This window comes from Magnolia sinica, chromosome 3 (genome assembly GCF_029962835.1).
Source record: "Magnolia sinica isolate HGM2019 chromosome 3, MsV1, whole genome shotgun sequence".
Classification (NCBI taxonomy): domain Eukaryota; kingdom Viridiplantae; phylum Streptophyta; class Magnoliopsida; order Magnoliales; family Magnoliaceae; genus Magnolia; species Magnolia sinica.
In genome coordinates this window covers 104,437,346-104,463,016 of record NC_080575.1, presented here as the reverse complement: position 1 = coordinate 104,463,016, position 25,671 = coordinate 104,437,346, and the positions used below count along the sequence as shown (strand labels likewise).

The following is a 25,671-nucleotide window of genomic DNA, read 5'->3' as shown; positions in this document are numbered from 1 at the left end:
AATAAAAAATAAAAAATCATCAAGGTGGGCCCACACGGTAACGGTAACACCTAATTCTCTCCCCTGGAACAAAACTTGAGCCACTGAAGAACGCATTTCACTTCCCCGTTGTAATAAGATAAGTTGGAATTGTTGATTTGAATTTGGAACATTTATGTGATAAGTCTCATTTTATAGGGTAGACAACAAATAAAAGCTACCAATAGAATATTTAACCTTCAATAATTTGGTTCTTTTGCTTTAAGCATGGAGGGTGACGGTAGTTGGTTTGGATGTGTTATATCAAATAAAAGGTTATACCAATAAGAAAAAAAGAAAAAAAAAAAGGCTCAAATCTTGTAGTTGGTTTGGATGTGTTATATCAAACCATTATAATTTAATGGCCCAAATTATTTATATGATGAATCTTATCTTAAGATTGAAAATGGATATAAAAAAAATGAAAAGAAAAAGAATGGTAAAAAGAAAGAAAATAACCTTTTATATTAAAATATTTCAACCTTTTGATCAGTTGAATATTTACCTCTCAATATGCATTGTCTCATTAAATCTTACATAAGTTTTTCCTTTTAAGGGTCTCAGAGAAAATTAACAAAGAGATTTTGTCTGTCACTTGATCATGAAACGAAAGTACGAACATAGGTTACCAAATAAGAAAGCATCATTTAAATCAAACCTCCATAATTTAATGATCCCAGCTGCTTATATGATAAATCTCATCTTGGATTGAGGACAGATAGAAAAAAAAAAAAGCAAAAAAGAAAAAAAAGAAAAAAAGAAGAAGACCTTTTATGTTGAAATAATTAAACCCTTTGAGCATTCGAAATTCACCTCTGATTATGGATTTTCTCATTAAACCTAGTATATCAACATATTTCAACCCTTTGATCATTTGAGTATTTAATTACCTCAGAATATGAATTGCCTCATTAAACCTTTTATATTGAAACATTTCACCCCTTGATCTCATTTGCATATATACCTCGTCCATGCATCTTACTTCAGTAATTTGGTATGTATTCTTGCAAGAGAGTTATTTGATACTCCGCTTAGGTGTGACTCTTGATACACATGCACTAAAAAATGGTACTCGTTCCACATATTAACCCAAACTAAGCCAATTAAATTGAAACCCCATATAGTTAAGTTATATTATAAAAATCAGGTTGGTTAAACCTCTGATTCAGGGCAAACTGTTTTTTAAATAAGACCATCAAATATATATATATATATATATATATATATATATATATATATATATATATATATATATATATATATATATATATAACTTTAACCGTTCAATAAATGCCCAATGATATGACATTTCAATGACCAATTAAGAGTAATATTGTTTGGTTGATGATACATCTAAAATAACACTCATAAGAAATTTCGGAGTAATTTCTAACTGCCTGTGTATCAACCATCACACTCTGCCCGTGCATCAAAGCATTCCTAATTTCCCATTCTGGCGTTCCTTCCTTGTTGTTAAACCTCTTCGTGCGAGACGGTTGGAGCAGTACAGCCCGCGCCAGCTGAAGCTGTGGTAGCATTTATAGCCACTTCAACTATCCACCCGAGATACCAATGAAATTACATACCCTGCCATCGCATATGAGCCCGACCCTACGTGTATAAATTTCGATGAAAGCCCATCCCAAAACGGAAGACGATCACGATTCACGAAGCGAAGGATGGCTACGAAACCCGGCCTCTTAACCGAATGGCCATGGCACAGGCTCGGAAATTTCAAGGTATTCCAATTTTACCCCTCAGCTTGTCAATATTTTCTCCTCCAAAACTTGCATTTGCTTGCATGAGCGTCCTCGATCTTTTTGTTGGATCAATGACCACGACACCCTCTACATCTTGACCATTCGTTGTAGAGACCTGAGTAATCCTGACAATGGTTTGTTAATCAAACATTTTGAAAGGGTTTTCAATATATTATTATCATTAAAAAAAAATCACTTTTCTAAAATTCATTTTCAACCGTTCAAATCAAAGGTTAATGTGGATTAGCGGTTCTAAAGCATGTGGTGAGCGTTTTTCTGTGTATTGAAGATCCAACCGTTGAGATGGTGGATTGGAGTGAATAAAAAATGAAAATAGAATTTTGGATGGTTCAGATATCATATCTTTAACTTGTTTGGTGTAAGTAAGCTAGCTTTGGCTAATCTCTCTGTTCTTTTCATGTGTGTTGTAAAAGTACATTGTTTTGGCGCCATGGGTAGTGGAGAGCGTGTATTCGTACGTGACAAAACCGGAAGGAGAGAGGGATCTGTCCAACTTGCTGATCTTACCATTCTTGCTGTGGAGATGGCTGCACAATCAGATCTGGATTAGCTTATCCCGCTTCCAAACGGCTCGAAGCAAGCACAGGATCGTACACAAGGGTATTGATTTTGAGCAGGTGGACCGGGAAAGTAACTGGTTAGCGTCTCTATTCTGTCTCATGTGTATGAGATAGTGGATGGGACCCACTGCAATAGCCACGCTGGAAGAATGATCTGACCGTTGATTTATGGGTTTGGACCTTAGAGGTCACAGATTGATTTTGAACGGTCTGGATTTAACTATATTTAACTTGGGTTTTGATAGATTACAGCGAGAGTTCCATCACTGTTGGATGACACACGTGTTGGAGATCCGGGCCATTCATCAGTTAGTCTAGTCTCTCAAGATGTCTGCTGATGAAGCAGATTGCCCGTGTGTGTGAAAGTTGATGCTTGGAATAGAATTCCAGCGGACCATATTTGATGCACTTTCATGGCTCATTTGATGAGTGTACTGCCCGATTTTTGGCACATGCCATTTTCACAGTGTGGAACACGTAATGAATGGCCCGGATTTGTCACGATTGTGCCATCAGTCGGTGAAACCAGATCCCCATCGTATCCTGTCAATGGGTACCTACGTATCATTATTCAGAATCATTCGTTCAGCGTTTGTTTTTGGGTTGTGTTCCACCTAATGAAGCACCCAAAAGGTGGATGGTTCCGATCATCTGATATCTATGCATGTGGGTCCCATAGATAACTTCATGCATATACTTCTGTACATCTCATGCGTTTGAAAAAAAAAATGGATGGCAGGGATGACCAGATCATTTTGAATGGGACCTTTCTCTACATGTTTAGTAAGTTCGTACCCGGATCCGATCACTTACCGTTTTGGAACACGGAGGGGATAGTGATGAACATATTCCTGCATGTGGGCCCGGTGGAGTTCCTCTACTACTGGTGTCACAGAGCGTTGCACCATCACTATCTGTATTCTCGGTACCACTCCCACCACCATTCCTCCATTGTTACAGAGCCCATAACATGTAAGGCCCACTCCTCTCTCTAAACCTCTTTTTTTTCTTGTAGTATTTTATTTTTGAGAAATGATCCAGTGCTCACAAAGGACTACAAGTTATTGTGCTCTTAGTTGTATAGAAACGCTTAGATCAGCTCAAAGGATTGATCTGGACCGTCCATTGGGTTGATCACTTTTCACAGGCCACCGTGGACGGTTCAGATGAATATTTGGACCTTTTAAATTTCCCAATGAGATAAGTAGCAGCATCGCTTAAAGTGTTATGAGAGCACATGGATCATTTCTCATTATTATTATTATTATTATTATGGAAAGGATCTAATACAATAGGGAGAGACTCTTATGTGGCACTGATGTCCACCTATCCAGACCATCCAAATGGCAGGTCCCATCGTGGATGGTGCTTATTTCTAAAATCACGCTGATTAGGAAATCCTAACTATTCAATTAACGTCTATCAAATGGATGATTATAATTACAATAGTGAGATATCCAAAACCCAAGGTCAAAAATCCGATGGTTAGATCTTTAGTGCAATTATTCGGTTTTGCTGGATCCATGGCTGGGCGGGGATTTAATAGTTTTGGTTTGGATTGTCGTACAATCATGCCATGCGTACGGTTGAAAAGTCTACACAATTTTTTTTGTTAAATTTTTTTTATTTTTAAATCTAGCATATAAGACTACAGTTGTATCTTAGCCTTACCATACAGCCAATTGCTTTGGGCATCGGATACAGTCGGATCGTCAATCTGGACCGTTCAACCATTCCAGCTTACTCTTGGCAAGCGATGGTAAAGAGCAAGCAAATAAAAATAGGCCTAATCACCAACTTTGTCCTATTTGATGGACCGTCCTTTGACTGTTTTTCATTACAAAGAAACACTTTCGTAAAAGATGCTACCCATCTCATTTGGAGCGGATTGCCTGTGGCACGACGTAGCCCAACCATGACGTATGTATTTATCCACGCCACCATCCGTTTTGCCGGTTCATTCAAAGCATGAGCCCAAAAATAATGATGATCCAGTGCTCAGGTGACTGTACCGTATAAAGCAACAGAGATTGAAATCGCACCGTTGAAAACATCCTAAGGCTAACTGTAATATTTAATTTTCCATCCGAACGGTTCACCAGGCCAAAAAAGGTGAATGAAGGGGAAACATAAAGATAAGCTTGATACAAAACTTCTGTGGTCCCCAGAAAGTTTTCAACGGTGGGCATTCAATCCTCACCTTTTTCTACGGTGTGGTCCACTTAACCTTGAATCTGCATCATTTTTTGGCTCATTTTCTAAAATGTGCTGGCAAAACGGACGGACAGGCTGTAACCAAATGACGAACGCTGAAAGGGTCTCATAATTCCAAGGTCCAAAATTTTGCAACATATATAGACAGCTCAGATTGGTGGTTGGACGTCCACACATCCAAAGCATCTTTTTGCACGAGGCCTCTAATACAACTCGAGAGGCAAACAGACGGTTCCGACAATATTTATATCTGCAATTAATGACCGAAAGATAGACATAACTTTTACGTGCTAGATTACGTGAATAGTTTTCTATTGTACTACCGGTCCATGGTCCAATGATCCGGGCCATTGATATGATGGGCCACATTCTAAAAGCGGAACAATGTAAAATCAGGAAGCGGATTGCGTAGAGTAACTCACTACCCTTGGCGTACCGAGTAAACTCTGCGAGGCCCATCATGATTTATGTATTTTATTTGCTCCATCTGTCGGTCCATTTTCCTAGATAATTTTAGGGATTTAGCCCAAAAATGAAGTATATACAATGTTCAAATGGATCACACCATGGGAAACAATTGAATTAAACATCTATCCTTGAAAATTTCTAAGGGTATAGAAGTTTTGGATCAAGCTTATATTTGTGTTTTCTGTTCATCCTTGTATGTATGATCTTATGAACAGGCTGGATGACAAATAAACATCATTGGGGCCTGGTAAGGTTTCATCGGTGAGAATCATTATCCTACTGTTTTCTGTGGTATGATTCACTTGATCTTTGGATAGACCATATACATTCAAGGTGGGCCTAACCGAGTTTACTCAGTACTATAAGAGCGTACTGATGAGTAACTAAGTACGCAATCCAATTTTGTAAAATCAAGCATCCTGAGTTTTGGAGGAGCCTGAATTTTTCATTCCTTAAGCTGGGTGAGAGGACGGCCTATCAATGTATTATAAAGACTTTAACATTCACCCACACCATTGCTACTTCAACAACACAATGCCTACTGTTCAGATACAATGTGAAATAACACTTGCCCGTATATATCAATGTCCTTAAAAGGTCTTTAACAGTTATAATATTAATAGTTGCTATCATTTTGTTTATTTCTGCGGACATGTCAAATACCGATTGTACTATTTTTGGCAGCTTTTTGCCTGGACCACTGACATAAATGGGTCGACGTGTGGTCCATTTTTAAAATTTTTTTTAGAATATTACGGAAATACCTCCAAAATATTATTGGCCAACCAACAATAAAAGATAGGATTTTTAAAGGGGCTGTAGGCTTATGGTGGTAATTGGCAGATGTGAACCCACAGGCTGTATTCACACCATCCAAACCTTCTATAAAATGCATCACGTGAGAGAACCACTGTCACCCAAAATTCAGCTTAATCCAAGCTAAGATGTGTAGACTGGATGGCATATACACATCATATGGACCCCACATACAATTTGGACAATTATAATGGTGGGACTTCCCATGTCAACTGTTTCCCATGGTGTTGTACTTCTGAGCATTGAATCGACTTGAATTTTGGGCCCCAGTCCAAAGTCAGGGCGGCACACCTGATGGACAGGGTAGATCTCATCCACATGAAATTGTTCTGTCTGTGTCAGAAAACGCCATGCTCCACCTTTGATTAACTGATGGCCTTTGTTTAAAAGTGACTGCCTTTTTTTCGTAATGGAATAATAGATGTTATGTAAAAGTCATTTTTTGATCGTAATAGTATCTTAGCTAGATTATTAGAATTTGGAACGTTGGTTACAGAAAGCCCCACCGAATTAGTTTAGAAGTACTAATTAGAAGTCATGCATGGAAGATAGTTGCCGCGGTAACACGTGTGCCACATGGAACACGTGCCAGGGACTCGGTCACCGTTCATGTGGGGTACGCTATGTATCATCACCAGTCCAAAAATCAGGCTGGCCCACTCGTCAGGTGGACCCCACGTGTGTGAATAATGGACTGTTAGAGAAAATTGAGCATGGCAGCCTACCTGACGAATGGACCTTCTTGATTTTTTAGCTAGGCGATGCTCATGGTGGGCCCCACCAGAGGACTCGTCTCCCTCTAGAAGGGGCGCGCATTTAGGAACTCAACTAACGTAATCCTACCTGGATTGTCATGAATGTTGCCCTCCCAATGTGAACTGTTTTCTCTCATTTTTAAACCATTTATACGCCAGTAGTCAACGGCTAGGATGTTCCCATTACCTGGACTACATGCCCATCGGATCAATGGTTCCAATCACTCTATATGTCAGCCATGTGTATACCGGAAAAAATTCCACTGATCATAGATCTTCACTGCTATACAAAGGGCGGTTGGAAATAGACGGTCCACATCTTTTCAAGACCTTCCTATAAACGATCATCCATAGAAATTTGTATGCATAGCTCATCCATGGTGGGTCCCACTAGGTGAATAGGTGATATGCAAGAAGTGGGCAACAGCGGGCTAGCAATGCGTGTAATTTCGCTATGTGGGTCCGATTCGCCCACCATGACATGTGCATGAAATCTGTCCATCCATCACGTTCACTGCCACAATTTCACCCTAGAGCTCAAAAATCAGCCCGATCAAACACTCAAGTGGCCTCATCTGAATTTTGTAATGCCTTGATTTTTTGTCTAACTACGTCCTAGTGGGCCACACCTGATGGCTGGATAGCTTGGATGCCATACACAAAACACGGTAAGCTCCACAGAAGTCCGAAAGATTTCATTGAATAGGCACTCCCTTCCAACTTTTCTCTGTGGTGTGGCACACGTGAGTTTCCAATCAGGCTGATTTTTGGCTTCATACTGTAACATCTAAGGGCCCACCTCAGTGAATCTGATGCACACATCATGGTGGACCTCAGCGTTGATACTATATGATCGTTTTCCATGTTCTAGTATACATAGATATAGAGAGAATTGTTTTTATTTATTTACTTGTTTATTTAATTTGTAACCTTGTGTTGGTGGCAGCTGTGATACATCCATTTGCGGAGCACTTGCTGTATTTTGTACTGTTCACAATACCTATGATTACCAATGTGATGACAAGGACCAACTCCATCGTAGCAATGGCTTGTTATGAAACATACATAGATTTCATGAACAATTTGGGCCATTGTAACTTCGAGATAGTTCCCAACTGGCTCTTTCGCATCTTCCCCCCTCTCAAGTACCTCATGTACACTCCCTCGTATGTCTTCGTCCCTCTATATATTCCATGGAATTTTTATTTTTTTAAAATTATTTTATTGCTATCATCTGTCTGATCTTGTAACCACTTTTTTTATTTTTTTTATTTTTTTATTTTTTTATTTTTGGGGTGATGGAGATGGTGTAATGACAATTTCCTATACATGTGATATACCTGGGTGAGATCTGACTGTCTATCCAGAGAGAACTTTGATGGTAACCAAATGGGCCTTCAAAGGCATGGATTACTTTTAATGAGGAAAAAAGATCTCATAAATTGGATAGATAGGATTGTCCTACCAAGACAAAGGTTGGTTAGTGGCCAGTCAATGGAGTGGGTGAGCGGTATAGATCTCATTTAAGTATGCCACTTATATGGAAAACGATGAGAGGAGGCATTAATTAGCAGGCTATACGTAAGTGTACTTCTAGTATGATGGTACTGAATGAGATGTAGAAGAAGGAACCTCACTGCCGCCGTTCATTGTCCGGGGTCCACTGTAAACATGCCCTGGCCAAAAAGTCCCGCGTATCCATCATCAGGTGGACCTCACATGTATATGATAAAAGATGGACTTCAGGAAGATATTACCATTGTTTACATTTGGCCTGATTTTTGGACACTGTATGTTCATAGCAGGCCCACTTGATGAATGGTCTGGATCTCCAATATATTTGCATGCCTGTTAAAAGACCCTTCTTCATCTCAGTTAATGTACCTTTTTTTTTTCTTTTCTTTTTTTTTTTGAATTTCCAACCAATGTTACTTCCAAACAGGTTCCATTCTCTCCATCACACACAATTCCGTACAAACTACGCATTGTTCATGCCAATGTACGATTACTTATACGGTACTGCAGACAAGTCGTCAGATTCCCTATACGAAACCTCCCATAAAGGGAATAAGGTAATGCCAGATGTGGTCCACCTGACCCATCCAACCACATTGCACTCCATCTACCATCTACGGCTAGGATTTGCTGGCTTCGCCTCCAGACCTTATGCTTCCAAATGGTACCTGTGGATGATATGGCCGCTGACATGGGTTTCCATGTTATTAACATGGGTATTTGGCTCCACCTTTACTGTGGAGAGGAACAGGTTAGATAAACTCAAAATGCAGACGTGGGCCATACCAAGATTCACCTTCCAGGTAAGATGCAAATGTATTTTATGCTTCGATTTAATGATCTTTTGCCACGTGTTGTAGTGATCTAACCAACGGTTGTGATGGCTTTCGTTGGCAGTATCTATTGTCATGGCAAAGAGCTACGATTAATGGCTTGATTGAGAAAGCCATACTAGAGGCTGATGAAGGTGGGGTGAAGGTTATAAGCTTAGGCCTTCTAAACCAGGTAAGTTCATTACCTTGGATCAGAATCAATACTGCAAAATAAAATGTCTTTAGTTCTTGAAAAATATCAGTAAATGTCTTTTTTATATAAGGGGGCGTTTTCTTGCACCAAATATCACCATATTTCATGACTAATCAGTGATATTTCATGAAATTTTGTGCAACCAAACACACTCCAAGGCTTCATTTCTATGGCCAATTGAATTCAATTGAACTGTGATTATAAAAATTGAAGTTGTAGTAAAATTTCGTTGTGGCATTTAGGACAGCAAAGTAGCCCTCTAATTACATTTAGTGCCTGTTTGGATAACCACCATATAAGTTACTTTTTCAACTTGCAACAGTAGATAAGTAACTTATTTGAGATAAATAAGTTTGGTTTATGATCAATTATAAGTAACTTTTTTTTACTTAAAAGGTACTTAATTACTTCAGCTTAATAAGTAGAAACCAAGATAAGTTACTTAAGGGTTCCTTATTCATGGCTCAATGGTAAACTCACAAGAGTTTCAACACAAGGTCATGGGTTCAATTACCCTACTGTGGTGAAATTCCACCATGGTATGAGTGCGTGAGTGTGTGTGGAGTGTGAATGTATGTGTATGTGTAAATAATAATAATAATAATAATAATAATAATAAGTTACTTAAGGCTTAAGTAGCTTATCTCAAGTAAATTAAGATCCAAACACCCCTTTAGAGTCACGTTTTCTTTCTAAACAATCTTTAAAGTGATTTGATTGCATCTTGGAGCCTCAGTTACTTGATATGAGATGAAGGATAAATGTGATTTGGTTGTTTAAACTTCATTGAGATGATTATTTCATTTGAAACTGATAGCGGGTCTAAACAAAAACTTAAGGGAAGGTGTGTTTGGATTCTCTGCCAAGTTGAGTTGAAGTTGTTATTCATGGAAAGTGGGAAACACTGAAATAGTGATTTCTTTCCTTAGCATGGTCCAAATTACAATTATATTATATGAAAGTAACGTAAGAGCTATCTGAGGAACACTTCCTAGTTATGAATGCATGCCAATAAGGTAGGATAACTTAAGGAAAATCTCTTAATGGTCAGGATTGAAAAAAAAAAAAATCCAACAACCACTACCTTACAACCATTTTTCCGTTTCACTAGTAAGTTCGACTAGTATTTTAAAGTTTCAAAAGTCTTATAATAGCTTAGAGTACTTCTTTAAATTATAGAAAATAGTTTGAGAGATTGTTTTCTTTCTCCTTATGATTTAAGTGCTATCCTTGAGAAAAGGATGGTGATCTCTTCTTTGCCTTCATGCTTTGCTGCAATAACCAAGAAATATTAAAATTCACTAATCCTGTCATTTCTTATTAATCAAAATGAATATTCACAATTCATGTAGTATATTCAAACAAGCCCAAATCGTAGTCAGATTAAAAACATAAAACATAAATTGGATACTATTCCAATTTATTCCATTCTCTTTCACCTTATTCAAAGTTGAAATGAATTGTTTTACTTAATTTGGTTGAATGGTTATTTGCAATTGTCTACATAATTTTTTCAAGGCAAGTACAAGACTATACAAGTATTAATAAGACTAAAACAAAAATTTCAAATTCCAGGGAGAGGAACTAAACCGAAACGGCGAGCTATATCTACAAAAACACCCAAAACTCAAGGTTAAGATCGTCGACGGGAGCAGCTTGGCAGTCGCCGCTGTGCTTAACAGCATTCCACAAGACACAAAGCAGGTTCTTCTGAGAGGGAATCTCACTAAGACAGGTTACGCTGTTGCGTTAGCCTTATGCCAGAGGGACATCCAGGTACGATTATTCACACTTACTAATATATATAGTTTTTTACTGTTATAAATGAAAGATTAAGCTTATATTATAAATGAAACAGGTAATGACGGTTCGAAGGGATGAATTCGAGAAGATGAAACTGCGTTTCCCTGCTAAGTTGGGCAGCCACTTAGTCCTTTCAAGTAGTTACACCTGTGAGGTAGTCTCTCTCTCTCTCTCTCTCTCTCTCTCTCTCAGTGTGTCCATCGATCAATGTGCCACGTGGTGGGCGGAGATGATAGTTGAGATTTTGGCAGGTATGGTTGGTGGGAGATGGACTGAGGGAGGAAGAGCAAAGGAAGGCAGCCAAAGGCACGCGCTTCATTCCCTTCTCTCAGTTCCCTCCAAAGAGAGTGCGCAGGGACTGTGTTTACGACAGCACTCCGGCGTTCGTCGTTCCAAAGGCACTTGAGGACATGCACGCGTGTGAGGTCAGTTGCCGCACCTGTATATTTATTGTCTTTCTCGTTGGTATGTCTCAACCGCCCACAAACATTGTCCTAAAATCACTAGGAACGCATGACACTACGTGGTTGTGTTCGAGTTGTGTTTGGTTGATCCAAAATTTGTGAAATATAGTGAAAAATAGACTGATATCAATTGTAAACTTTATGTGGAATTGAAGCTGACGGTGAGGACGGAGATTAAATAAACTATATAAAAGGCATACCTGATTGAGAAACCATAGCCGTAGGATATGGCCAGAATCTTATTCACCTTATACCCTTAGAGAAGGGCTTTAGTCATATGTAGGCATGAGGACTCAGCCTTGTATATATAACTTAGAGGGTCGAGGAGTTTGAAACTAATAGAAACTCCTCTCATTACTAGCCCCACGCGAATTTAGTAATCCTAATTCAACTAGAACATTGGAAATGTGACACAGTTGTGGCACATAGATTAATCACAATTGAGTGGGATCCACTGTACTCCCTATTACACTATCCAACCCTTGAGCCAATTCAGACCATTGATCAATAAAGCCCACCTTATAGAATTCTTACATTAGCGTCTTCCAGTACTTCATGAGATTTTTGGGCCATGGCCATCCCATGGAGGCTCATCGAATGAAGGGTCCAACATGTAAAGAACATATCAACAAACCCGTAAATTTTGTGAGGATCCGACCGGTCATTCTGCTGGCCCTTCTATTCTAATGACTTGATCATTCATTTACGGGCATGCGGTGGGCCACGTCCCACCTTCAGGTCCATCATATTCATTCAAGAAATTGGGCCTTAGTTCCTGGCCCATCTGATAACCAGGCTCAGCCACGGGCCTGATAAACAAATCACCTTGTCTCTCCTTGGGCTCCTTCCCATGGTTCTCCTTCACTTCCATTTTTTGAAACTTTTTTGAGTTATGGGATTTCTCATGTGCACTTGTCTCAGAACTGGCTGCCGAGGAGGGTGATGAGCGCATGGCGTGTCTCTGGAATAGTGCACGGGTTGGAAGGATGGGATGTGAACGAGTGTGGCGACTTGCTGTTCGACGTCGAGAAAGTATGGAGTGCTGCTCTTAAGCACGGTTTCCTGCCCTTGTCGCACGCTTGATTGTCTCATATAGAAGAAAAAAGCCCAGATAGAGATCTCAATGTAGGTGGCTATATATGAATGTTTCTAGCATGTGTTACTGCTATGTAATATGAGAATTTAAAATAACATAAGGCTACAATACATATCTCCTTAAGCTAGTAGATTATTTGTATGACGTGTGTACCATTAAGGAAATATGGCAATAGATTAGTTTGCTATTGAGATATGAGGGTGTGTGATTAGAAGGATTACATGGATCCAAAACATATGCTCTCCAGTAGCGAGATGTTTGATGAATGCTTGTATCGTTTGTATCATAACACTGGATTCATTAGTCCATCGTATCAATAAATTTGGCAGATGCGCCTCCAACTTCAGCTAGCTCTGCCCAAACGTGATAATGTTAAATGGTTGTATTAGATTCGGATTATTTATCTGGTGGACCAATCCATGTATGTACGCAGTCCAATAATATTGTTCCTCCAGTCATCAGGATGGTCCCACATGTGCAAACAAGATAGATGATTTTAGAAAGAAAAAAAAATGTACTGATTGTATTCAACCATTATTTGTGGATTACACAAATAAGCCGATGTAAGAGTATCGTGTATCCTTTGCTTATGGTGTAATGTGAATGGTGAAATAAACAGATCGTTTATGCATCAATAATGGAGATTCAAAGTTGTAATTTTAAGCGTGTACTAGTGTGGGAAGACAATCCCGCCGATACTACGATGTCGCCGAGAGAGGATGCTCGATCTTTTGCACCTTACACCTTATGAAAACCTCTCGTTGGGACTATGATTTTTCTATCTATATTGGTAAGGGTACGAGGACATGTATTTATAGAAAAGAGAGTTATAAAAGCTTACCTATCACACTTCTTCCCTCTGAAGTTTCTACACCAAAAGTTTCTATATTTGTCTTGATAAATGTATATAAGGACCATGGTTCAAGTGTCTCGTACCTCAAACATATCTATAATGACTACAATTGTAGTGGAGCCCACTAAATCGCTTAATCTAAACAATCCAACAAATATGTTTAAACCAATGATCATGTGTGGTTGACGTAGGGAAGGACGTGTTGAGGTTGAGCACCGTCTTCCTTGAGGGATAATTGTTCCGAATTCACATAAATTCTCTAGACTCCTCACAGGGATACCTCAAATCCACAAGAAAAAAATAGAAAATAATTTTTAGAAAATTTGCAATAATTTTTATTGATCATGAAAAAGAAGATTACAACTAAAAGTCCTAGAAATCGCGACTTACTATAAATAGTAAACTTACTATTTATAGACAGTCATAATTCCTACTAGTGGGCATGGTTTTCGGCATAAAATAGTGTCCTATTTGGCTCGACCGTATGATTCTCCTAATTATTCTAAGCACAACAGACGAAGAGTTATACTCAAAATAAAACCTACTATAAGTAGTAAAAACGAATTTAAAACAGGAATTTGACCGTTGATCTATGGTATTTCGTGAATTCGACGTGGGCAACCCGACATAGCAAGGTTAGGTTGGGTGGCTAAAGTAGCTCGTCCTACCCTAAAATCATTTATGACATATCGAATAACTCATTCCGATTTGCGAGATACGCCCATTTTAAGTTCTGACGGTCCACATCACTTTTGCCTCCAATCTGGCCTTTTCTGGTCCATCTTGGCCATGAAATTATCCGCGACCCGCTCTACATCAGTGGCCTACCTGACTGGGGTCTTACATATAGGTTGTGACTTACATTATGATAAGGAATTTACCTCAAATTATCATGTACTGAATCCATATAGGTTACCATTGATACCCTACAAGATACACATTATATATGTGATACATTGATTTATTAGGCATATTAGTGTGGAATTTTTAAAGGTAAATTAATGAAATAATATTTTATATAAATTATTTTTATATTTGTTATTTCAAATAAAAATCCTTCTATGTATTGATACATGACATCAATATTTTGTCTAAGGATTAGGTAAATAACAAAATATGTATTTATTTTTATTCGAAATTAATATTTTGTCCAAGGATTAGATAAATAGCAAAATGTGATTTTTTTATTTTTACTTGTGATTTTTCTTTAAATATAATAAGTATCGATTTACCATAACGGTCATTACCCATGCGTACGAAACGCATCAGCCAATAGGGTAGATATCAGCCGATATTTAAAATCATGATCTAGACTCGTTGATGGCCAAGGTAATCTTAGATATCTTGGAGCATGTACATGGTCAAACTCACCTCACAGATGGATTGGATATTGCATCTAGCAAATTGCGTGATTGTGTGTGAGCTGACTTGTACACAGGCGAGCTTCGCAATGCTCACGTGCTGACGCGAAACAGGCCCAGGAGGTTGATTATGTCCAACGTCAATGAAAAAGTACGAGTCTAACGCCGACGGAAACGGATTGGCTACTCCCCTGTCACCAGCCCTGTTGCTGATGGTCGGTGCTCTGAGGGCCCTACCATGATGTATGTGTTTCATCCATTCCGTTCATCCATTTTTAAAGATCATGTTAGAGCTTTATCCCAAAAATTATAGGGATATAAATCTCAGGTGGTCCACACCACATGAAAACAATAGTGATTGGATATCCACCATTAAAATCCTCCTAAGGCCCACTGTACTGTTTATTTGACATCCAATCTGTTGATTTGGTTATACAGGCCCAGATGAAGGGAAAAACAAAAATCAGCTTGATCCAAAACTTTTGTGGCCACCAAAATGTTTTTAATGGTCGACGCTAGTTCAACACGGTTTCGGTAATGTGGTCCACTTGAGATTTGGATATATCTCATTTTTGGTCTCTTATTGTAAAAACATTTATAGGGCTATAAAAGTTTTAGATTAGGTTAATATTTTTATATTTTCAGTTAATCTCAATAAGAATGATTTTTTGAATTATTATAAAAGCATCACAATAGACCTAAGAAGGTTTTAAGGTAGACAGTTTCTTATTCACTTTTACCTGTTGTCTAGGGGTGTACACGAACCGAGTTAGCTCGATTAGCTCGCTCGACTCAACTTAAAAAAGCTTGATTTGACTTGGTTCAAAACCGAGTTCGAGCTGCTTTTTTGAGTTCGAAAAAATTTTAAGCTGAGTTCGAGCTTACTTGAGCTTGACTCGACTCAGATTGAACCCCGACTTGAATTGAACTCAGATCGAACCAATTTGGTGACTCAGTTATTTTGATATTGATGTTGCTAAGCAAGTGTTTGATGAAATGACTCAACGAAGTGTTGGCTAGTGGCAAGGAAGGAATGTACATGAAACAAATACCTTTGTATCTTCATTTTATGTTGTCTAGTGTTGAGTGTTTGATGAAGTACTTGTAAATCAATGTTGCCGCTTTACATTCCATAAGAAATTGAAGGTGCATTTCACGTGTCTGAGAAAATGCCACAAAGGCTTGATCTTGGCTTGAACTAAGCTCAAACTGGCCCAAGCTACTGATTGAATTGAGCTGAGCTAGCCAGTTAGGCTCAAGGACTGAGCCGAGCCAAGTTCGAGTAGGGGTCAGCTAGTGGCCGAGCTAAGTCGAGTTGTGCCAAGCTTGACTCAGTTCGACTCGTGCACACCCCTACTATTGTCTATCCACAAACTGTCCTATTTTTTAGCAGACGTCTTACGATAATCTGAAAAACATAAACATTTGGTGGATTCCTCACTAACATCATGGTAGGCCCCACCTGCTTCCTATCTAACCCATATCATGTGAAAAGTAAATACTCATACTACATAATGACAATCTTATCATTTGACCATGCATGTACATGTCTAACAAAAAAAATCCCAAGTGACATATGATGCTTTTCATTAATAGTGGACAAGTTAAGAACACGTTAAGAGTTGTACACAAGTCAATCCATTCGAGCTTGGCTCAACTTGGCTTGGCTAGGCCGCGGGCTATTCCAGCTCGAACTTGGCTCAACTTGGTCCTCAAATCTGTCTGACCAGCTCACAGTAGCTCGGGCTACCTCAAATTGAGTTTGAGCTAATCTTGAACTCTATCTTTCGAGTACGAGCCTATGAGCTGAGTTCAAATTTATCTTTTAGAAGTTTAATATATATAATATATAATTTATTTAAATATATAAATATTTACGAAATATTTATATTAAGTGGATCCCATTCGAATTGAATCAAGTTCCAAGCCGAGTTGAGTTGAGATAGGTCTAACTCGGAGATGACTCAAAAAATTTCCAAGCTCAAAAAATCAGCCCGACTTGGACCCAAATTCAAGCCAAGTTGAATCGAACTTTTTCCTGTCAGGCCAAGCAAGTTAACCGAGCTAACTCGTTTGGTGTGCAGCTCTAGACAAAATGAACGTTAGCACCCGTTAAAGGCAATCATCACCCCATGCACAATTCGACTCATAGCATGTATTTATAGGAGTGAATTGAAAAACAAACACCTTTAATGGACACTGCAATTTGAACGGTTTAATTTGAATTATTTATATGTTGCTTGCACAATGTCTCACCACCCCATCAACCATCACAATTAAACAGAGTATCAAAATCTTCTTGAACCCAAAATCACTTTAGATCTTGATGACCAACGGGTACAAACCGAGATGTGCAATCCTCGTGTTGTAGCCCCTTGATCATCCGCATTGGAGCCAATGAGGAATATCGGTTGGGATCAGTCGACAGATGTAGCCATGTGGCCCATCCAGCACCACACACCTGATTTTATAGAGTTTGTTTCGCCTCTTTCACGACTAAGAATACAGGGCGTGATGCTGTCCACTGGGGCCACATGCTGAGATGGTCCTATGATTGGAACCGTCCATATTCTCTTTACTTCCACAAAATAGGCTATTTAACCATAATCACACTTCACAGATGAAGCTACCCTTAGGATTTTCAGATCTAAATGCAAGCCACTGAAAACTTTTAAATTGCTCCAAATTCATCTATAGATAGTGACATTAAAAATCATCCATTCAGAGTAATTTTCATAATTAGGCCTTTACAGCATGCACAACACAGACGGTTCAGATCATCGGACTGCTCAACATGTGGGCCCCATTGGGCAGCGACACTCCAGAGTCGCGTCTGAGGCAGAGCGAACTCTTTATAATAATTCAGGAGTGAGATTTGCTCCAGTGCATCCTGATGTATTCGAGTAGGATACATTGGGACATTAATCTTTGAATCTGAGGCATCTTCAAATGATCCAAACTGTTTATAAGGAAATTATCAAATTTTTAGTGGAAAGAAAATAATAAAATCTCCAGACTGGATCATTTCAATCTTTCCATAGTTTGATTATTTTTCTTTGAATATGAACGGTGGAAATAAACTTTGTATAATCGAAGTAATAAAATATTTAATCTAAGATTTTTTCTTTTTTCATACTTTCCCATCTAAGATGATCCCTATCAAATGAAAGGTTTGAGTCATTAGAAAGAAAAATAATAATAATAATAATAAAAATCAAATCCAACGACTAGATCCCGACGTATCATTTTTAATATGTCTCGATGTATCCGAACCAACCCCTTTCGGGAGTGTGTCAGGCAGGTCCCTCCCACAACGGTCACATTCTCGAAACCAAAATCCCCCCAACCAAACTTCAAATTTCACGACCGTTTTGTCCTCTACTTTCCCTTTTCTCTTCGTAGAGAATCCAAGGCTCCTTCCCTTCCGACCTTCTCCTATCTCTTTCTCCTCTCTGTATTTCAATCCCATTTTCTTCAAACATGATCTAGAAAACCTTTCTCTCTGCAATCAACATCATCTTCAAAATCGACCAAACATCTCCATACCCATTCTCCCATGGGGTGTTTTCTCGCCTGTTTCGGCTCCGTCAACCGGAAGCGTCGAAAACCCGCGAAGAAAACGCTCCAGAGAGACCGAGTAAGCACTCTTCAAGCTCAGCGGTCATTTTTCTTTCTTTCTTTAATTTCAGTTGAATTTCAATTTAGATTGACTTAATATGGGAATTTTGACACAGAGCCATAGGAACTATGAACCTCTGCAACCCATTTCACCTTTGAAGAAGACTACTACAGAAACAGCAATCAGCCCAATTCCAGAAGCAAGGTCATTTGATGTTTTTTGTTGGGTTTTTTGGTTTCTGAACTTTTGATATCTCAATCAATAATGTTTTAAGCTGTTTCAGGATTTTCTGTTAGTAGCTCATTGATATGTTTTTATCTAAATTTATACTTGTAGCTTTTGTGTTTGGATTATTTTGTTAAAAAATTCAATTTCTTTTATGTTTCATGAGCAGAGACAAACCTCAGGATCTTAGCTACAATAGCAGAAAGAAAGTCACCTTTGATTTGAATGTCGAAACATACATCGAGGTCTTAACTCCTGAAGTTCCAAATTATGCATCGGAGACGGATGAAGAGAAAGAAAGGGAAAAGGAAGAGAAGAAGGCAAGAAATGGAAGCAGACCACATTCTCTGTCCGAAGATAATTCAACTTCATCAAGCACGAGCACAGGATCTTACCCTTCAAATCACAGATACCAGAATTCTATAAACAGCAATGAAGAGGAGGAGGAAGAAGAAGAAGTTGAATATGAGGACAGTGATTTTGAAGATGAAGATGATGATAGTGAAGAAGAAGAGTCCTTTGAATCGTACTTTTCTAGGAGTCCGTTGGCTGTGAAAGAGGATGATGACTGGAGACCCTTCTGTGGTTCTTCTCCTGATAGGAAATCGGTGCTTTTAGTAAAAGGAAATGCTCGAGATCGAAGCCAATATGTTCATTCCGTGTTGAACCCAGTAGAAAATCTCACTCAGTGGAAGGCTATCAAGGCAAAAACTGCAGGGCCAATGAAGGATCATCAAAAGGAAAATGCCATTTTAGACGCAGAATTGCAGCTACCTTTCAGTCCAGAACCAGCTTTCAAGCTCCCAAAACCTCAAATACCCATAGATGCAAACATTAGTTTTGATCCGCCGAAGCCTCTGAACAAAGAAATTTCAGTCAATGCAAGTCTTTCAAGCTGGTTGGTTTCTTCTGAAACTGCGCAACCCACAAAAACTAGCATGGCCCGGTTCAATTTTTCCGAGATAAGCAAGTCTCAGGGATCAAATTCATCGAGAATTAATGAAGATAGGCCAATTTTAGGTGCATTAACAGAGGAAGAGCTCAGGCAGTCAGCTCTGTCTTCATCACCGAGAAGGTCGCCAAGTCGGAGCCTGGATGAAATCCCCATCTTGGGTACTGTTGAAGTTACTGGAATCATGGAAACCAGGCCATGGATTCTGATACCATGCTGAACACAATGAACAAACACCGAACGGTATTGAGAGCACGGTAAAAGACTACAGGGGAGAAACAGGGGAGCTTGGTTTAAAAATCTTATGGGGACTGATAAAATGCACTTGGTGTGGAGGATAAGAGAGTGAATTGGCACTCTACTGTTTTTGAGTTAAGGTTGGAAAGAATTTTGAAACAAGGTGCTGATGAAGCCTACTCAAGCAATCCTCCTGGTGCATGTTAGAGAAGTGTGGGATGTTGGAGTGGTAGTGTTTGTTTGTTTCAGTAAATTACTTTTTCTCTGTACAATGTGAAGGTTTTGTGATTTGAATCATCCCTCTCCTTGGACTGGTGGTATTTGGTTGCCTCATCTATGGGGTTTGTATTTGTTTCGAGTGTTGGTGTTTGGTTGTCTCAGCTCTCAGGTTTGTAATTTTTATTTCTGGGAAGGTATTTCTTTGGACATTGTATTTGTTATTGTTTGTGAGAGAGGAAATAAATGAAGCCTATGCTGCTGTTTGAATCTTCAAGTGATTTGAATCTTCTAGTGAGATATCTTTAAGCTCTCACACTTTGCTTTATAGCTTTTGTCCATATCAGATTTGTCCAAGAAAGTTTTCTTGTATGTAAGATAGGTTTTTTGCTTTGAGGCTTGAGTCCCATTTAAAGGCATGTGAATTTGTTCACGGGGGTATGCCAATAATTATAATTTATGCCATTTACCACACACGTGTGGGCACACACCGGGCTAAGTCCGAGTCCATGTACACGACGAGATAGGGCAGGCGGGGCCATGGGCACGGCGCAGGTGTATTGGTGCAGGTGTGTATGCGCATGGGTACTCACGAGACTTTATTTTGTACGAGTGTGTACTCGCACTCACGCCTTTTCGTTTTGAAACAGAGAGATGTGGTTGGTCGGTTAGTGACACTTGTTGAGTTTAAATCCAATAAACCAAACCCTTTCAAAAGGATACTTAATGCATTACTTCGGAGTCTATATAAGAACTTCCATTTTGTTTTAAAAAACCACGAAAATTATCTTTTCTTGTGAAAACTCTCTCTGTTCCTTTTCTAGTTTACGAGATTTGGTTGCTGAGTTCATCACTGAGTTAATTTAACACTTTTGGGTTAAAGTGCAAGTGGTTCAAGCCCACGTACAGTGAGTGTACCGCTGTGACTGGATTATAGTTGCAATATCCTGGAGGTCAATTGCTCTGGAAGCTTGTTACGCTTGGGACATTGTCCAAGGGGAGAAAATTCAATTTTAAGCCGAGTAACTCACATTACACTTTAATTTAACTGTACGAGTCTTCTATCTCATTTCTTTTATTTTCTTTTTGGTTTTCGATTTTAAATGATGTATTTAGTTCAACCAAATATATTCCAACAATCTTTAAATTGAATTTATTAAATTAAATAGACTATGGCTACCGTAATAGTTAATACTTCTACCGAGTTAACCAAAATGGAACCATTCCTTGGACAACACTTTAAACAGCGCAAATAGAAACTTATGTTCACCTTATTACCATTAAAGTTTCAAACATATTGTCCGAAACATTCACTATAAATCCATCAAATCAAATTAAAATAACGGATGAAAATAATTGTAAAAATTATATTCTTAACTCTTTATCCAGCCCTCCCTCCCTAGTTTGCCCACCCGCTTGGAGGTAGTCAGAATGCATGTTGACCATGCCAGTACCTGCCGTAGGATGATACTGGTAGTTCTCTATAAGCTCCACTGTGATGCATGTGTTTTATCCAAGCCATCCATCCTCTTTTCCATATCATTTTAGGGGTTGTGCTAAAAAATATGAAAGAACCAAATCTAAGATGAACCACATTGCAGGAAAAAGTGGTGATTGAACACCTACTATTAAAAAAAATTTATACAAAAGTTTTGATGGAGCAAATATTTGTGTTTTCACTTCATCAAGGTTTATATGACCTAATCAATAGGTTAGACGGCAAAATAAACATTATAGTGGACCCTAGGAAGTTTTTAATGGTGGGCAGTCAATCACCACTGTTTTCAGTGGTGTGGTCCACCTGAGACATGATCTACCTCATTTTTGGGTTCATGCCATAAAATGAGCCAGCAAAATGGATGGACAGCTTGGATAAAACACAGAGATCATTGTGGGGCCACCAACACCAGCCTGTAGCAAGGTGGGTACCGGTAGGGTTAGTACGCAGGGAAGGATTGTGTAAGGAGTTAGTACGCTAAGGGTACTGCATAAATTCTGTGGGGTCCACCATGATTTATGTATTTTATTCACCCTTTACATCCATTTTATCATATAATTTTACCTCTTAAGCCCAAAAATAAAGCATATCTAAAGCTCAAATGTACCACACCACAGGAAATGGTGTGAATTGAACGTCCACATCCACGGTTGAAAGATTCTTGGGGGCTACAAGTTTTGGATCAAGCTGGTAATAGTGTTTTTCCCTTGATACATGTCCGTGTGATCTTATGAACAGGTTGGATGACAAATAAACACCACTGCGGGCCCTAGAACAGCTTTGACGCTGGAAATAATTATTCCCACTGTTTCCTATGGTGTGGTCCACTTGAGCTTTGCATATGCTTCAACTTTGGGCTCAACTCCCAAAATGAGGTGGAAATATGGACGAATGACATGAATAAACCACATACATTCACGGTAGGCCCAACAGAGTTTACTTAGTACGATAAAAGCGTGCTTGAGTATCTCAGTACGTAATCCAATTTTAGCAGGCAGCATGGAAAACAGGTACTACCAGTCGTGCCATCAATCTGCTAATAGGGTTCGCTGAGGTGGGCCGACCTTGATGTGTATCACTTAAACTCCACTCAAGCCATAAGGTAGGTGATAAACATTTAGCACTAGAGCTCAAATATCACATATATCCATAATTTAGGTGGGCCACATTAATGAAAACAGTGTAAAGGACACTCATCATCCAAACTATTTTATTTGCCTTGGCCCGCGCATAAATCATAAATGTAACTTAACGTGCATGAATTTTTATGAGGCGCATAATGGTTGAACTGGATTTCACGTAAAAGTAACCATAGCTCCTATAAAATTCAACGGTAGGCATGTCCCCTTCTCTCAATTTTTCCCTTGGTGTGGCCCACCTGAATCATGAATCCAACTGATTTTTCAGCCATGTTGCTAAGTTGTTAATATAGACTTGGTCAGAGTGGATTTCAGGAAGGTATCATGGTAGGGCATGACTTCCCTTCCGTCTAAGTGAGCCTGCCTAGGTGGTGCGCATGAAGTCTCATGCAGTGCGGTTAGCAGTGAACCAATACTCGTGTGTAGCCAAATGCTCAGCTAGGCACCAGGTCACAGGGAAGTCGTCCACACGATGAATCACCCCGTGAAACCCCCGGCGCCCAAATTTTACTTTGATCCAAAACTTTGGTATGCCATGAAAAAAGAAAATGGTTTTCTCCCTTGATTTGCATTTCTCTTTGCCATGGCCCACCAGAGTTTTATATCAGGGTGAAAATTGATCCCTTGGGGTTTCATGAGATGCCGCATCACATGGACCATTTGGATTTGCACATGTAACCACCTGCGCACAGGTGAGCATGCCTCTCTCTCTCTCTCTCTCTCTCTCTCTCTCTCTATATATATATATATATATATATATATATATATATATATATACACACACATGTCAAAAATCTACCTCATCAGTCAGATGCACCATTTCATGGTGCGCCATGGGCTTGAAAATCAAGTCAATTCATGACTTGGGTGGGGGCCACAGGCTTGAAAATCAAGTCAATTCATGACTCGGGTGGGCCATACAATATATAACAGTTGAGAGGAGTTATCCTCTCATTAAAACATTCATAATCACTTATTGCGCCCCACCAAGATGTGGTTCACGAATGGAGCCTATCCATTGTTTGTGTCCCAATTGGATAATGAATCAAACCAAGTTTCAACCACTCCAATACTCAAGTGGGCCCCACCAAATGCTTTTATATGTTTTAGGCACGTCTTCACATGGTTTTAGATGATATGCCCCACCTAAATTCCATATACAATTGATTTTTGGGATATCCTATAAACTAAAGGGGACCCATCAAATTCACGGTGTTGATTGCCCACACAGCTCAACCTCATGGGAAGTTTCCATGAGGTCGACCTCATAGTACCATTATATATATATATATATATATATATATATATATATATATATATATATATATATAGGGAAAAAGGTACTATGCGCTCGACCTCACGATAAGCTCCCGTGAGGTCGAGCTGTGTGGGCCCCACCGTGATGCGTGTCGACTATCAACATTGTGCATTTGATGGGTGCCCTTTAAATTATGGGATATCCCAAAAATCAGCTGTATACAGAACTCAGGTGGGCCATACCATCTAAAATCATGTGAAGACATCGTTAAAACATATAAAAGCACTTAGTGGGGCCCACCTGAAATTTGCATGTGTCTGAAACTTGGTCTGAACCCTCATCCAAGTGGGACACACATAATGGATGGGCTGGATTTGCAAACCACATCTTGGTGGGCCCAAAAAATGGTTATGAATGTTTTAATGGGGCACGGCCCCTCTTCACTTCTGTATGTGGTGTGGCCCACACAAGTCACGGATTGACTTGATTTTTGAGACCTAGGCCCATGATGGAATGTTGCATCTGACTGATGGGGTAGATGTTCGAAACGCATCACGGTGGGGCCCACATAGCTCGACCTCATGGGACGGACTCGTGAGGTCGAGTGCATAGTACCTTTTCCCACACACACACACACACACAATTGTGTGCACGTGCAACGCCATGGTTTTTAGGAATCCGAGTATGGAACTCGTTTCCTAAAAACCCGAGTGTTAATGATTAGATAATTGACAACATTGCAAAATCAGAGTGCGATAGCCTAACCAAGTGTAGATAATATCATGTAACCAGATATCAAGGTTCTGGTCCACCCAATTGGGGACCTTAATTATAAAATTCATAAGTTCAAAATGTGCCAAGATAAATTAAGAAAGAAACACTACAACTACTGATTTAGTCCATAGTATGCTGTCGCCTCTTGGTGCGGCTCTTCTTCGTAATGTCCCTCCTCTGATCCTGCTGCCATGGCCTCAGGGCCTACACCGTAGTCACCCTCATCTACGCCTGCATCATCTATATGGTTATATATTCAAAGGATGAGTGACCAGCTCAGTGGGAACTCCTCTCAAGATTTCACACTATCGCATTAACTAAGCATTGTTCCAAATAGTAAAACATACAAAACAGTTCACAATGCGATCTTGTTTAAGTAAGTAGATGCATGAGTGCACATCAACTGAGGATGCACATTCAGTTGGCCAAGTGAATGGACCTTTCAAACAGTCAGTCCACTCATACAAGAGAATGGGTCTTTCAAACAGTCAACTCATTCAACTTCTAAGGTAACGGGCCTTTCAAACAGTTGACTCACTTAAATATGAATGGGCCTTTCAAACAGTCAGCTCATTCATGTCTAGGGATGGGTCTTTCAAACAGTCGGCACTTAAACATGAATGAGCCTTTCAGACAGTCAGCTCATTCATGTCTAAGGATGACCCTTTCAAACAGTCAGCTCATTCATGTTTAAGGATGGGCCTTTCAAACAGTCAGCTCATCCCTAATAGGGGAATGAACCTTTCAAACAGTCAGTCCATTTAGGCAAGAGAATAAGTCTTTCAAACAGTCGACTCATTCAACTTGTAAAGGAATGGGTCTCTTAAACAGTTGACCTGTTCAAGCAAGATAGTCGGCCTTTCAAACAGTCGGCTCACTTAAGTAATGAATGGGCCTTTCAAACAGTCAGCTCATTTATGCTAGGGGATGGGCCTTTCAAATGGTCGGCTCATCCCTAATAAGGGAATGGACCTTTTAAATAGTCAGTCCATTCAAAAGTAGAAGTGTCATGAATGCATGATT

General features: G+C 39.3%; 2 protein-coding genes across 2 annotated transcripts; both read left to right on the top strand.

Moving 5' to 3' along the window:
- The first annotated feature begins 1,600 nt into the window (after positions 1 to 1,600).
- On the top strand, positions 1,601 to 12,862 carry LOC131240521 (very-long-chain aldehyde decarbonylase GL1-5-like). Its single transcript, XM_058238799.1, has 10 exons — positions 1,601 to 1,757; positions 2,213 to 2,436; positions 3,099 to 3,331; positions 7,559 to 7,778; positions 8,555 to 8,930; positions 9,025 to 9,132; positions 10,729 to 10,929; positions 11,012 to 11,110; positions 11,208 to 11,381; positions 12,342 to 12,862. The coding sequence occupies exons 1-10, from the start codon at positions 1,698 to 1,700 to the stop codon at positions 12,501 to 12,503; spliced, it is 1,857 nt and encodes a 618-aa protein (XP_058094782.1). The 5' UTR covers positions 1,601 to 1,697; the 3' UTR covers positions 12,504 to 12,862.
- Positions 12,863 to 18,090: 5,228 nt separating this feature from the next.
- LOC131240520 (uncharacterized) lies at positions 18,091 to 20,256 on the top strand. The gene is made up of 3 exons (XM_058238798.1): positions 18,091 to 18,367; positions 18,465 to 18,553; positions 18,744 to 20,256. Exons 1-3 carry the CDS (start codon positions 18,287 to 18,289, stop codon positions 19,744 to 19,746), a joined length of 1,173 nt encoding a protein of 390 aa, XP_058094781.1. The 5' UTR covers positions 18,091 to 18,286; the 3' UTR covers positions 19,747 to 20,256.
- Positions 20,257 to 25,671: the final 5,415 nt, after the last annotated feature.